The sequence below is a fragment of the Rhinoderma darwinii genome, chromosome 13, assembly GCF_050947455.1.
Source record: "Rhinoderma darwinii isolate aRhiDar2 chromosome 13, aRhiDar2.hap1, whole genome shotgun sequence".
NCBI classification, from domain to species: domain Eukaryota; kingdom Metazoa; phylum Chordata; class Amphibia; order Anura; family Rhinodermatidae; genus Rhinoderma; species Rhinoderma darwinii.
The window spans coordinates 13,637,719-13,653,420 of record NC_134699.1 but is presented as its reverse complement, the minus strand read 5'-3'; the positions used below and the strand labels follow the sequence as shown (position 1 = coordinate 13,653,420).

The following is a 15,702-nucleotide window of genomic DNA, read 5'->3' as shown; positions in this document are numbered from 1 at the left end:
TATGGTGGTATCATTTGAGCTCTGTATGGTGGTATCATTTGAGCACTGTATGTGGTTTCATTTGATTACTGTATGGTGGTATCATTTGAGCACTGTATGGTGGTATTATTTGAGCTCTGTATGGTGGTATTATTTGAGCACTGTATGTGGTTTCATTTGAGCACTGTATGGTGGTATCATTTGAGCACTGTATGCTGGTATAATTTGAGCACTGTATGCTGGTATAATTTGAGCACTGTATGGTGGTATCATTTGAGCACTGTATGGTGGTATCATTTGAGTACTGTATGGTGCTATCATTTGAGCTCTCTATGGTGGTATCATTTGAGCACTGTATGGTGGTATCATTTGAGCACTGTATGGTGGTATCATTTGAGCTCTGTATGGTGGTATCATTTGAGCACTGTATGGTGGTATCATTTGAACTCTGTATGATGGTATCATTTGAGCTCTGTATGTGGTTTCATTTGAGCACTGTATGGTGGTATCATTTGAGTACTGTATGTGGTATAATTTGAGCACTGTATGTGGTATCATTTGAGCTCTGTTTGGTGGTATTATTTGAGCTCTGTATGGTGGTATTATTTGAGCACTTTATGTGGTATCATTTGAGCACTGTATGGTGGTATCATTTGAGCACTGTATGGTGGTATCATTTGAGCACTGTATGGTGGTATCATTTGAACTCTGTATGATGGTATCATTTGAGCTCTGTATGTGGTTTCATTTGAGCACTGTATGGTGGTATCATTTGAGTACTGTATGGTGGTATCATTTGAGTACTGTATGGTGGTATCATTTGAGCACTGTATGGTGGTATCATTTGAGCACTGTATGGTGGTAAAATTTGAGCCCTGTATGGTGGTATCATTTGAGCACTCTATGGTGGTATAGTTTGAGCACTGTATGGTGGTATCATTTGAGCACTGTATGGTGGTATCATTTGAGCACTCTATGGTGGTATCATTTGAGAACTCTATGGTGGTATCATTTGAGCACTGTGTGGTGGTATCATTTGAGCACTGTATGGTGGTATCATTTGAGCTCTGTATTGTGGTATCATTTGAGCACTGTATGTGGTTTCATTTGAGAACTCTATGGTGGTATAATTTGAGCACTGTATAGTGGTATCATTTGCGCTCTGTATGGTGGTATCATTTGCGCTCTGTATGGTGGTATCATTTGAGCACTGTTTGGTGGTATTATTTGAGTATTGTATGGTGGTATCATTTGAGCTCTGTTTGATGGTATTATTTGAGCACTGTTTGATGGTATTATTTGAGCACTGTATGGTGGTATCATTTGAGCACTGTATGATGGTATCATTTGAGCACTGTATGGTGGTATCATTTGAGCACTCTATGGTGGTATCATTTGAGCTCTCTATGGTGGTATCATTTGAGCTCTCTATGGTGGTATCATTTGAGCACTGTAGGGTGCTATCATGTGAGCATTGTATGAGGACTACCACTTTATTTTCAGCAGAAAGACACACTATGCTACCATCTTGTACTACTCAAGCTAAGCATGCAGTGAAATTACCATGTCACACACTTACCTCCGAGATTTTTACATTTTACAGTACAAAATTAGCATTATATTGTCAAAGGGATATATTTTAGGGGGTGTTCAGCTCGGAGAATCACATTTTATACTGTAGGTCCCCCAACAATCATGTCTTAATAAAATCTTATGCTTGTTTGTAGGTGAATTAAGTATTACACAGCGCCCACTGATAGGAAAGGGGTTAAGTCAAAACTCCATCCCCTTTAATGGCTAACTAGTTTATATATTTCATATTTTGCAGAAACAACATTTTCCACTAGATGGCGCCAACTGACTGAAGACAAAAGCTTCTCATTAGACTGTATCCTGTATATGGAGAATATCAGATTTTAATGGATTCAGCAGATTTGACTTAAAGGGAACCTGTCACCAGCATTTCACCTACTAATCCAGCAATACCTGGTGGTAGTGGGTGAAAAATTATTTCTATATAACTTATAATTGTCTTCGTAGTCGGCTCTGTAGCTTTAGTTTTCAGTTTTTTCGTGTTCCCGCACCGTATGCTAATGAGCATAAGGGTCAAATCTTCGTTCCTCAAGTCTTTCCGAGTTTTTCCCGCCTCCTTACATTTGATTGACAGCTCCTCGCCTTCCCCCAGCACACAAAATCCCGCACTTGTGCATTGATGTCCTCCTCTGGTGTGTGCGCACAAAGGGACACCGGATTATTACGATAAAAGGCGCAAAATGTTTGCTGACAGTTATTTACAGTCGCAGGAGGAGTTTAGGAGAGGGAAGAACGGCAATGAACTTTTGATAGCAGCGGCCAGTGAGGGATAAGTAAAGCTCAATAGGTGAAATGCTGGTGACAGGTTCCCTTTATATTGAGATCTTACATATTATAATTCTCTACAACAAGTCATTCAAAACTTCTTAGTAACCCAATGGAATACCTTGTAATGATGATAGGGGAGGCCGGGATCATAGAGAACTGATCTCGCTCCTATCATTCGGGGGCACATTTATAAGTGGAGGTTCTTGTTCATGCAAATGAGGCAATGCAAAATAATGCAAAGTAGGTTCAATGGCGGCTGTTATTCTAGATAGATGTATGGCACACATTGACCCCGCCAACCATAGAGAGGGGATGGATGGATGTCTTTTCTTGCCCTCCAATTCTGTAGCAATTGTTCCTTGAGCTAAGTATTCTGAGACAGACTGGTTGCTACAAAAGTGCTACCAACAGCCCCACTGAAAAGACTGGTTGTTAGGCAGTGTATCCCTAGAAACCAGACTGTCAAACATGACTCCTTCTCTCCTGTCTGACCAAGGCAATGTGGCAGCGGTCTAGCCATGCCAATCCACATCTCAGTCAGCAGAAAGTAGCACATTTTTTTTATTAACATAAATGTCACTCTTTTCAAGATCTCTGCTTGCTGTCCATAAATAGGAACATGCTTGTTTACGAGCAGAGGCTCAAAATCATCTGTGAGCAAAATAAAAAGCCTGGACTTCAGACAGATACATTTTACCTGCACTGATTCATTGTAGCAAATCAGGACAGAGATTTATTATGCTGCTGGTGCATTTAGCTCACAGAAGATTGTCCAGACTTGATACAATTGTAACAAACACTCAGCTGTCAGAAGTATTAGGTCTATATATACAGATTGGAAAACGGTTCAAACCACAACATAAACTGCAAGGTTTTGGGGGTGCGGAACCTGATCCTGCAATACTGTGTTCCTATTTGCCCCCCAACATCACCATTATAATAATCTGACATGTAATCTCATTATTCCAGATTACACGTCACAAAACTCTGTCCACCAATCCCAGCCTCATACATATTCATGTCAATATTGTAATTATTTTTAGAGATCTGATGTGGCATCTTATGCCCGGTCCTATGACGTCCTTGCACCCTGATTATTTTTCGTAGATTGTGACATTATTAATTACACGGCGCATGCAGGAGTGACCTTGGGGGGTGCTGAGGACTAGTATTGAGGTCAATGATGATTCCTGCTGATGCAGTTACATTGGGGGAGATTCCTGGTGTTTCTAGCAGTCAGAGGGTTTGCATCCTAGACAGAGTGATGATGATGATGATGAGGAGGAATAGAAGGCCCTCTGCTACTGGTGGTGTCCACAGGACCATGTGATGATGCTATTGCTGGAGCGGCAGCTCAGGAGCAGCCTCCTTTCTTCTGTTTCAGGCTGTCATGGCTACTGCCAGCAATCTGACTCCCACAAATTGCAGCTGGTGGCCTATTTCTGCACTAGAGAATGATGCAGGCAAAACCAATGACGAAAAAGAAGATGCTGAAGCCTCAAACCCCGGCCTCAAAGCCAAGGACAAGCTGGTGTTATACCACTGGACCCAGTCATTCAGCTCCCAGAAGGTGAGGAGAGGGCATGATGCATTGTATGAGCCTCCATGACTAGCACTGGAGCAGCAGCACTATCATTGCAGCCGCAGGATGATGGGAGATGTAGTTATAATATGATGTCTACTTCTAGATGCATTACTGAGGAATGATGTGTGTTATACAGGGGGGCAATGTGTCAGTCTACCCTTCTCACTAAAAGATTATCTATCTATCTATCTATCTATCTATCTATCTATCTATCTATCTATCTATCTATCTATCTATCTATCTATCTATCTATCTATCTATCTATCTCATATCTATCTCATATCTATCTATCTATCTCATATCTATCTATCTCATATCTATCTATCTATCTATCTATCTATCTATCTATCTATCTATCTATCTATCTATCTATCTATCTATCTATCTATCTATCTATCTCATATCTATCTCTCTCATATCTATCTATCTATCTATCTATCTATCTATCTATCTATCTATCTATCTATCTATCTATCTATCTATCTATCTATCTATCTATCTATCTCATATCTATCTATCTATCTATCTATCTATCTATCTATCTATCTATCTATCTATCTATCTATCTATCTATCTATCTATCTATCTATCTATCTATCTCATATCTATCTATCTATCTATCTCATATCTATCTATCTATCTATCTATCTATCTATCTATCTATCTATCTATCTATCTATCTATCTATCTATCTATCTATCTCATATCTATCTATCTATCTATCTATCTCATATCTATCTATCTATCTATCTATCTATCTATCTATCTATCTATAACAGATCAATACATTTTTCACCTAGCAACCTAGAATACATTTTGCTTTTTCTTTTATGTTTTTATTGTGCTTTCCGTTTAAAAATAGTTTTTCACTTTTATAATGGAATAGCAATAATAAGAAACCATGTTTTTTTTCTACTTCTTTTTTTTTTCTTGTTATTCCCACATATTAGTTGCACTTTTATACCTTCTACAAGAGAATTGCAGGGATCATAAACCATAAGTTATGACAGGGAATATTTCAGGACTGAATATAAATGGGTGACCTATTTGACCTCATTCTTTGTATTGACTGAAAATGTCACAGTAGACTGTATTTAAGTGTTATATATTCATGTCTCTGATGGTAAATCTGGTCTCGTCACCCACATTTGCCTTACAATGAAGCCTAAGACCTCAGTATTAAAGCTTTAATATCATGAAGACAACCAAAAGGGAGATCCCAAACATTAGTGGAGAGGTGCTAAAGAATGGCGACCTGACCTGTCCATATATTCCATGTCTGCTATTAATTTCAATAGCCAGCATGTAATACTACATTTCCTCTGTAGTGGGCGCTGTGAGTAAATGTATGGCCAATAGCAGCAATCCCAGTGATAACAACTGATCAGATACACTTAATTATTTATTGTATTATTCATTGTGTAGTATGTATGTGGTAAGGTTTTTATTAAATTATCGCTGCTAGTGGTACTACTACTGCTATGTTGGTAATGTAGACTGCATGTATAAGACGTGGCTATAAAAGTCCTAAAGAGATCAGATCATGTTTTTTATTTCATACTATTAAAGTGAGCCTCCAGTCAAATATGAAGGATTTGTTGTGCTCTTTTAATCCTTATGTTCAATAACTGCATGCTGTCCTTCTCTCGTAAAACTCAGCTGGGACAGGAAGTAGCTGTCTGAAATCTACTTCCTGTCAGACATATTTTATTGTCTGTTCTGCCAGAAGGCCCTCCTCCTGGCAGTCAGTCATGGTGAGAGGATCTTCCTCCTTCCATCCCTCTCACCGAGCAGAGACAGAAGTGTAGTTCAGTGCTGACATCAGTAAGGAAGTAGCTAGCTTCTCCTACTACTTCACTAGAGATCAATATAGTTGACAGCTGGGGACATAACAACTTAAAATAAATGGTCAGACATGGGATTTATATACACAACGATTACCGTGTTTTATGACATTAGCAAATGATGGAAACAAATATCATGAAGTTATTCCAAAGCTTCTTATGAACTTCTATTCTAGTTTGGGCTGTAATATGCTGCCTCCGCTGAAGTCTCAGTCCAGGTACCAGAATGTAGATCCCCCTACAGGAAGTTTAATCTGATCTAAAGGTCAAATGACCTTCAGATGATGCTTTATTGGGAATTGTTGTAGGTCATAGTAACATCACTGCCTTTACTATGGCTATCACTGTTATGGTGCAAGTGTTTTGTCACTGTTGTGGAGGCACTCTGGCTTTTATTTTGGCACATTGGCCTTCACTGTTATGGGGAAACTGTGGCCCACACTGTTATGCAGACACTGTCTGTCACTTATGGAGCACTATGGCAGTCGTTGTTATAGGGGCACAACGTCTGTAATTGCACAGTGGCGATCGTTATTTTGGCACTATAGCCATCACGTTATGGAGAAACTGTGGCCAATATTGTTATTGGGCACAGTGTCTGTCTCTATTATGGGGTACTGTGGATCTCACTGATTTGGGGGCACAATGTATGTCACTGTTATGGGGGCACTGTGGCCCTTCGCTGTTATGAGGGCATTGTTGTTGTTATAGTTATGGGAGCACTAAAACTACCACAGTTATTTGGGCACAGTGGCCATCCCTGTTATGGATTACTATTTCTGTGACTATTGGGGTACGGTCGCTGCCACTGTTATGAGGGCACTGTGGCTACCTTTATTTTGGCACTGTAGTCGTCACTGTTATGGGGCACTGTGGTCATCATTATTATGATGGGCTGTGGGGATTGCGGTTGTGTATGTAAACCTTGTGGGCCACTCTCACAATATTGTCATGTCTATGATATGAGACACTTCAAAACTGGCAAAGATTTCCATCCGTCTCTTGGTATTAATTTAATTGACAGATGAAGAGATCTATTAATTACTTGTCAGCCCTCGCCGATGTCTACGCAGATCTCGTGTTTCATGCTGATTGTTTTATCTCCTCTGAATATTTCCTAAAAGCCGCGTGTTTAAGAAGCTTTCTAGAAAAATCAATCAAGTAGCTTCATTATTGACATTAATAGCAGAGCACCCCATGAGGCTTTCATCCCCCAATATGACTTTCAGTATCCGACTGTGTATATAGTATGTGGAAGCAGGGAAGTAGCTATAAGGGGTGCAGTGGTGGCACGGGGACCCTGGTGCCGGAGGGGCCCCTCTGCCACATAATAAGACACCAGTATGGTGGCACAAAGTAGGTGGAGCCCTATTACAGATTTTGCATTGGGGTCCAGGAGCTTCTAGGTATGATACAGATGATATGGCTGGATGGAGTCGGTCCGAATCCCCTTTACATGTGTTTGCAATTAGGGTATGTTCACACGCAGTGACCAGAAATGTCTGAAAATACGGAGCTATTTTCAGGCAAAAACAGCTCCTGATTTTCAGACGTTTTTTTAACAACTCACGTTTTTTACGGCCATTTTATTAGCTGTTTTTTCAATGGAGTCAATGAAAAACGTCCCAAGAAGTGTCCTGCACTTCTTTTGACGAGCCGTCATTTTACGCGCCGTATTTTGACAGCGACGCGTAAAATAAAGGCTCGTGGGAACAGAACATCGTAAATCCCACTGAAAGTAATGGACAGATGTTTGTAGGCGTATTAGGGGCGTTTTTTCAGGCGTAATTCGAGGCGTAAAACGCTTGAATTACGCCTGAAAACACTGCGTGTGAACATACCCTTAAAAGGATGAGTTCTAGATAACAATCAGAAAGTTGTGGGAAGTGGAGCAGATGAATATTACCTTTTCATGGAGCCGAGAGTAATTAAATTATTAATTGCATTCAAATGAATTCATATTAAATGACCTAAAGAGACGCACGCGAGCGGTTATATAAGAACCACGAGATCTGAAGCCTGTGCATTAGAGACGCCACACACATTGTGTTAGGAATATTCAGGAAGGGTTTATGAGACTGTCCCTTAAATGGGTTGTTCAGATTAGAAAACCCTTGTTCATATACCCTATTAACGATCTGAGATAATATTGGAGGGTCCTCTGTTCAGGACCCTCATCTCTTGGCCAGTGGAGAGCAGTTACAAAGAGCGTCTCTTTCTCTGGAGGACCTGTCCTGTCCTGCATTACAAAGACAACCCATTGATATGAATGGGCACTGTGTAATACTTAGTTTACCCTGTGGTGGCGCTGCAGGGAAATTGAACACTTGTTGCAGGGTTTCACTACATTAAATATTAAAAACTACTGCAACAACCCTCTATACTGTAGTTGAAATAATATGGGAACTCTGGTTGTAGAAGGCCATAATTTACACACGGGCTCAGCCAGGCAGATATTGGAAATGTAATCATTTATATACTAAGTATTTCAGATTAATGACTGCTGAAAGAAAGTATTTATAGCTTCATCAATTGGAAGTATTGGACAGGTTAGGACTAAATGTGATGGGGGGCTCAGCCTAGGGGCCACCGTTTCCCTGGCTTTTGACCTCTCCCAATGATCAAGGTGAACCTTCACTTTAAAGCAGGGGTCTCAAACTCGGCCGGGTAAGTGGGCCACATATAGAAAAAATGGGAAGTTGACGGGCCGCATTACTTTCAAATATGATACAATACAAAATTATTGTTAATCAATTCGTTATTTGAACTACTATAACAATACATTACTATAATAATACCAGTAGGTTTAAAATGTGCGAGATTTCTCCACGTGCTTATTTCAACAATCCAGTTTTCTAGTTTAAGTGTCGCTAAATGCAGTCCGGCGGCTCAGTTGGCAGTGTTTGGCAGACACACATGTGAAGATTGGGCAGCCCCTTTTTAGATAGTGCCACAGTGCCCTCTGTAGATAATGCCACAGTGCCCTCTGTAGATAATGCCACAGTGCCCTCTGTAGATAATGCCACAGTGCCCTCTGTAGATAATGCCACAGTGCCCTCTGTAGATAATGCCACAGTGCCCTCTGTAGATAATGCCACAGTGCCCTCTGTAGATAATGCCACAGTGCCCTCTGTAGATAATGCAACAGTGCCCTCTGTAGATACTGCCACAGTGCCCTCTGTAGATACTGCCACAGTGCCCTCCGCAGATACTGCCACAGTGCCCTCCGCAGATACTACCACAGTGCCCTCTGCAGATACTGCCACAGTGCCCTCTGCAGATACTGCCACAGTGCCCTCTGTAGATAATGCAACACACCAACTTGTAGATAATGCCACAGTGCCCTCTGTAGATAATGCCACAGTGCCCTCTGTAGATTATGCCACAGTGTCCTCTGTAGATTATGCCACAGTGCCCTCTGTAGATTATGCCACAGTGCCCACTGTAGATACTGCCACAGTGCCCTCTGTAGATACTGCCACAGTGCCCTCTGTAGATAATGCCACAGTGCCCTCTGTAGATAATGCCACAGTGCCCTCTGTAGATAATGCAACACACCCCTAGATAATGCCACAGTGTCCTCTGTAGATACTGCCACACACCCACTTGTAGATGCTGCCACAGTGCCCTCTGTAGATGCTGCCACAGTGCCCTCCGTAGATGTTGCCACAGTGCCCTCCGCAGACGCTGCCACAGTGCCCTCCGCAGATGCTGCCACAGTGCCCTCTGCAGATAATGCCACACACACCCCAAGTAGCTTTGGCTGGGGATTCCTCTGCTGTTGGAGCCCCTGACGTCACTGTGCATACACAGTGATGTCAGCGGATCCTCCTGGACCGGAATGTGATATCAGGGGAAACCCCAGAGCCGGTGTCCCGGAGCCGGAACTCTGGGGAAGCCACTGACATCAGTGTCCATATATGGACAGTGATGTCAGGGGCAACCCCAGAGCCGGAGTCCCGGGCTCCCCCTGGGTCTCCTGCTCTGCTCCTAACATAAATGTCCATATATGGACAGTGACGCCAGGAGCTTTACCAGGGCCGGAGTCCTGGGGCAGAGTCTCTACTAGCGCACTGCCTGGGGATTCCGACTCTGAGAAAGCCACTGACATCACTGTCCTTATATGGACAATGATGTCCGGAGCTACCAGAGGTATTGCCCAGAGCTGGAGGGCTTGCCCAGAGCTGGAGTCCCGGAGCAGAGCCGCTTCTAGCACTCTACATGGGATTCCAGCTCTGCTCCTGACATCACTGTCCATATATGGACATGGATGTCAGGGGCAACCCCAGAGCTGAAGTCCCGGGCAGAGCGCTAGTAGGCTCTTCCTGGGACTCCAGCTGTGCTCCTGACATCCTGCTCTGGGGAAGCCCCTGACATCACTGTCGATGTATGGACAGCAATGTCAGAGGCTTCCCCAGAGTCCCGGAACAGAGCCTATACTAGTGCTCTGCCGGGACTCCGCTCAAGGGAAGACCCTGACAACACTGTCCATATGTGGACAGCGATGTCAGGGGATTCCACAGAGTCCCGGAGCAGAGCCTATACCAGCGCTCTGCCCGGGACTCTGTTGTCAGGGTCTTCCCCAGAGCGCTGTCCATATATGGACAGCGATGTCAGTGAATTCCACAGAGTCCCGGAGCAGAGCCGATACTAGCGCTCTGCACGGGACTCCGGCTCTGAGAAAGCCCCAGACATCGCTGTCCATATGTGGACAGCGATGTCAGGGAATTCCACAGAGTCCCGGAGCAGAGCCTGCACTAGCGGCTCTGTGTCCCGCGGGCCACAGATGACAGCCCCAGGGGCCGCATGCGGCCCGCGGGCTGCGTGCTTGAGACCCCTGATTTAAAGAGATTCTCAAATAGGCTTCATTCCAGACTTGTAAGAAAAAAAGAATAGTCTTGGTTTATATCCTACTGAAGAGTTGATGATGATAAATGTATTTTACTGCATGAGCCAAGATCAGCAGCTTTGACAATAGCAAAGGAAAGATTGTAGATGGCTGACACAGGGCAGAGTGAGGGATCAGTGTTATCGTGGGAGTGCGAGTGATGTCCCGGTCTATCTCCTTTGACTCTTGCTGTACAGAGCGGCAGGGGGCATTTCCATTAAAGAGTAACTGTACGTTAAATAAACTTTTGGTATGTCAAAGCAACATATCAGAAGATTTGATCAGTGGTGGTCCAGGTGATAAGACCCCCACCATCGCTGAAACAAAGGTGCAGAAGCGCTCAGATGAGCACTCTACATCTTCGGCTGTGATCGGCGCTCCTCTTTAGACTGAAGATGGGGTCATAGACATTCTATGTGAGCAGTCTTCAGGCTGACGAGGGGCATCGATCACAGCCTGTAGGTGCAGAGTGCTCTGCTGAGTGATTCTGCACCTTTGTTTCAGCGATGGTGGGAGGTCTTATCACCTGGACCATCACTGATCAAATCTTCTGATATGTTGCTATAACATATCGAAAGTTACTACTTAAGTACTGCCTCCGAAAAGTAAGCACAGTAAAATTCCACTAACTCTGCACCTGTTGGGCCGGAAAATCCTGGTAAATCATGTGACATGATTAATTTGACCTGTTATTCCTACAGGTTCTGAGTAGCAGGATGCAGGTCCTGGGTGGCACCACACCTTTATGCATATCATTGGGGCTCAGGGGTAACGTGGCAAAGCACATATGGCAGCGTTGGTGTAGATTACATCTTTTGGTCTTCATTCAAGAACGGGATAACACTTTGCCAACGTCATCATGCTGGCGCCGACATTCATACATCACCACTGATATGTGGGCATTGCCACCGACATATCTGGCCCCTCAATGTAGTATAACCAATACATATAAACCAGACCCAAAACCTCACACGGCAGATCAACCTCACGTAGAATTGCCAAGTGCCCTGCTGTAAGTAATGAACCGTAAATCCAATAAAGGTTGCGCTTAAGAGAATTAGATGAAATGGAATAAAATCAGAACAGGAAATGTGTACCGGCCCCTTCAGACCGGAGCGTACAACCTGCTCATTATATCCAAAGTCATACAATACGCAGACAGATGACCCTACAGATAAGCGATTCACTTGTATGGAGCTTCTCAGGACTAAGGAAAATGACATGTCCCTGAAGCTGACACTGTAGGGTCACTTACATTTAGTAAAAATAATTGCTCCAAATAAAAAATTAGCGCAACAAGAACTAAAAATATTGTATTGATCGTTATACATAAGATTTAAAGGGCCCGTATGGAATTTTATATTCCCACTCGTTAGATGTAAATGAAAGTCTTTAAAAGTGGTTTCTGATACTTAAAGGTGTTGTCTCCTCCTCTAAAAACATTTGCCCTGGCGAGTCTGGGTGCTGGAACCCTCAGTGATCAGGTGGTATGTCATGTTCAGCCATGCATTTGCTATGCAGCGGCCACTATAGATGAAATGTAGTATTACATGGTGCATATTCAAATGAGTGGGCAGTCTGTAATATAGAACCAGGCCGAGCCCGCCAGCGCAAGAGCTACACTTACTTACCAGCTCTCTGCTCTGCCTTATAATTGGAGTCCCGAATTGGTCTATGACATCTGCGAGTCCTAATAGGACTTATGGACAGGGCTTTGTCATGATGAGAAAACCCCTTTAACATTGATGGCCTATGCTTAGGATGCCATCAATGCGTGATCACTGGGAGTCCAATATGTGGGACTTCCACAATCCCAAGATCAATTGGACGCCACTGTCTTGTCACAATTTTTATAGACTCAGCGCCACTCTCATCAGGCTTTGTGTTTGGTAATACAGCCCTGCCTCTGCTGGTGTAAACGGCCTTGAATGGGACATCTGGGACTTGGGGGTTTTAAAAGAACCTGCAGGAAATTCAAAAACTAGATATTTGTTACTATAGTAACCATTAGAATTTTTTACAAAGAAATAGATTTCTCCAGCTCACCAGTTTTGCTGTTTGATCCCCGGGTTCCTCGAGGTGGAACTTGGTTAAAGCGCAAAGGAACGAAAACATATCTTGATCCAGCGCTGGGTTTAAAAGGAAATATTTTCCACTTTATTGAAAAATGAGTTTAAAAATTGCAGTGAGCACAGCGGGGTGGATGCATAGAGCCAATGCATCCACCCCGCTGTGCTCGCTGCATCCACCCCGCTGTGCTCGCTGCATCCACCCCTCTGTGCTCGCTGCATCCACCCCGCTGTGCTCGCTGCATCCACCCCTCTGTGCTCGCTGCATCCACCCCTGTGCTCGCTGCATCCACCCCTGTGCTCGCTGCATCCACCCCTCTGTGCTCGCTGCATCCACCCCTCTGTGCTCGCTGCATCCACCCCTGTGCTCGCTGCATCACCCCTGTGCTCGCTACATCCCCCCCTCTGTGCTCGCTGCATCCACCCCTCTGTGCTCGCTGCATCCACCCCTGTGCTCGCTGCATCCACCCCTCTGTGCTCGCTGCATCCACCCCTGTGCTCGCTGCATCCACCCCTGTGCTCGCTGCATCCACCCCTCTGTGCTCGCTGCATCCACCCCTGTGCTCGCTGCATCCACCCCTGTGCTCGCTGCATCCCCCCTCTGTGCTCGCTGCATCCCCCCTCTGTGCTCGCTGCATCCCCCCCTCTGTGCTCGCTGCATCCCCCCCTCTGTGCTCGCTGCATCCCCCCCTCTGTGCTCGCTGCATCCCCCCCTCTGTGCTCGCTGCATCCACCCCTCTGTGCTCGCTGCATCCCCCCCTCTGTGCTCGCTGCATCCCCCCTCTGTGCTCGCTGCATCCCCCCCTCTGTGCTCGCTGCATCCACCCCTCTGTGCTCGCTGCATCCCCCCCTCTGTGCTCGCTGCATCCCCCCCTCTGTGGCTCGCTGCATCCACCCTTCTGTGGCTCGCTGCATCCACCCTTCTGTGGCTCGCTGCATCCACCCTTCTGTGGCTCGCTGCATCCACCCTTCTGTGGCTCGCTGCATCCACCCTTCTGTGGCTCGCTGCATCCACCCTTCTGTGGCTCGCTGCATCCACCCTTCTGTGGCTCGCTGCATCCACCCTTCTGTGGCTCGCTGCATCCACCCTTCTGTGGCTCGCTGCATCCACCCTTCTGTGGCTCGCTGCATCCACCCTTCTGTGGCTCGCTGCATCCACCCTTCTGTGGCTCTATCCATTCACTCCTTTGTTCTCGCTGAAAATTTTAAACTAATTTTTCAATAAAGTGGAAAATATTTCCTTTTAAACCCTGCGCTGGATCAAGCTATATTTTCATTCCATTAGAATTTTTTCTCTGTTTTCCACCATTGGTATCTCATGGCCTTGTGTTTCCCATGACCAAAGTGACGTCATGTGACCTCATCGTCCAATGTATGTTATAAGCTATAGAATGACACATTCACATGAACCAGTTGTGTGACCTTGGAATATTACAATATTATGGACGCCATGATGAGGGAAAACGTCAGCTCTACACATAGCTGACATCTGACCCATTAGCCCCTCATACTAAATAGAACCGCACCCAGTCTGTGTCCAGGGTTATGCTCACCTCCAAAGCACCTAAACCTAAGAAGGGGCAGGTCTTATGCAAATGTCCAAAGTGGGCATTCCTTTGATGTTTTTTGGGCATTCCTAGGCAGATCAGGATCGGGCCTTAAATATGTCCTGTAAATGGGGATGCATGTGTTAATGCCCATTTACACGTGCATATATTGGTATGATTCCAAGGGTTTAAAGATAATAACGATCGTCCGTACATAAATTATTGTTATTGTGTCATTGCAACATTTAAAGCAACACTCCAAAACTGGTGCACTGTTATGCCTAGTAGAGGGCATAAGGGGGCAGAGCATAACACAGGGATTCAGCTAACACCCAAAAGATAATCCCTGTCATGCACCACCCCCTAGGCCCTGAACTAGGCACACTGTGGGGCAGATTGACCATTGGTGATGCGCCAAATAGAACATATTGGCGAGTCATCCAAAAAGGTTTCATATCGTAGCGGAAAAGGAGGCGTGCCTTAAGTTGTGCCAAATTGCGCCAAAATTTTGTCTAAAAAAAAATGGACTAATATAAACCAACCAAGGTGGTATAAAGTTAGACACAAGTGTCTAAATATGCGCTATAGTCGTTCTACGTGAGCCGCGTTTTTTGAGTGTTCCTTTAAATGGTCATTCTGCGTCCCTATAATACTGTAGTGGTGGTACGATCGAATATGAGATCTCAGGGGGTCAGCAATTAATAGTTTTGTTATTTCGAGATGTGTCTTTAGTCTGATACATACCATGGAAGGGATTTAATCTCTTTCTGCAAGAGGTGTATCAAATGACGTACTCAGCTCTACTGCATCTGTCCAGTACATATTCCTGATTCAGCTGTTGCCGTGCATTATAAGGCATACAGAACATTTTACTAATATGCTCAGTTATGGTTATTTTTGAAGCCACAGCAAATACTATGAGTCATAATGCATTGTCAGTGAAGGATGTGAATAATCCCCCTGACAAACCTTCCTGCATAGATGTCACCCAATCACCTTGACATAAGCAGTAAAGCGTGGTGGAGACCTGAAGCAATGTTTATGCAGAGAGCACTATGGCCTGGAAGTAGAGCGTGTACTTAATATGCACTTAACTGTCCCTTATAGAAAGTGAAAATATATACTTATTACAAGTATGAAAAGTATTCTATTGCTTCATGGAAACTGTCAGCAAGCTGCTATTGATGGATGCATTATCCCTATTATGTGTCTCTACTTCAATTTCAGTGGATATGGTGACCATCTGTTAATAGAACGTGGTTATTGGATAAATAAAACCTGAATATCATCCACAATGTAGGCATTAGCTATGCATATATTAATATATGCATACCTCTTGTATTATAGTACTTATATTCTTGAACATAGGGGTCAGTATTATATAGTTATATTCTTGTATATAGGAGGCAGTATTATAGTAGTTATATTC

At 44.1% G+C, this 15,702-nt stretch overlaps 1 protein-coding gene across 1 annotated transcript in view; it reads left to right on the top strand.

Moving 5' to 3' along the window:
• Window positions 1-2,390: 2,390 nt before the first annotated feature.
• The window catches only part of GDAP1L1 (ganglioside induced differentiation associated protein 1 like 1), a 30,179-nt gene continuing 16,867 nt past the window's right edge, over window positions 2,391-15,702 (top strand). The window contains exon 1 of the mRNA XM_075846745.1: window positions 2,391-3,910. Coding sequence (XP_075702860.1) covers window positions 3,731-3,910 — 180 coding nt within the window. The 5' untranslated portion in view covers window positions 2,391-3,730. The remainder of the gene's footprint in view (window positions 3,911-15,702) is intronic.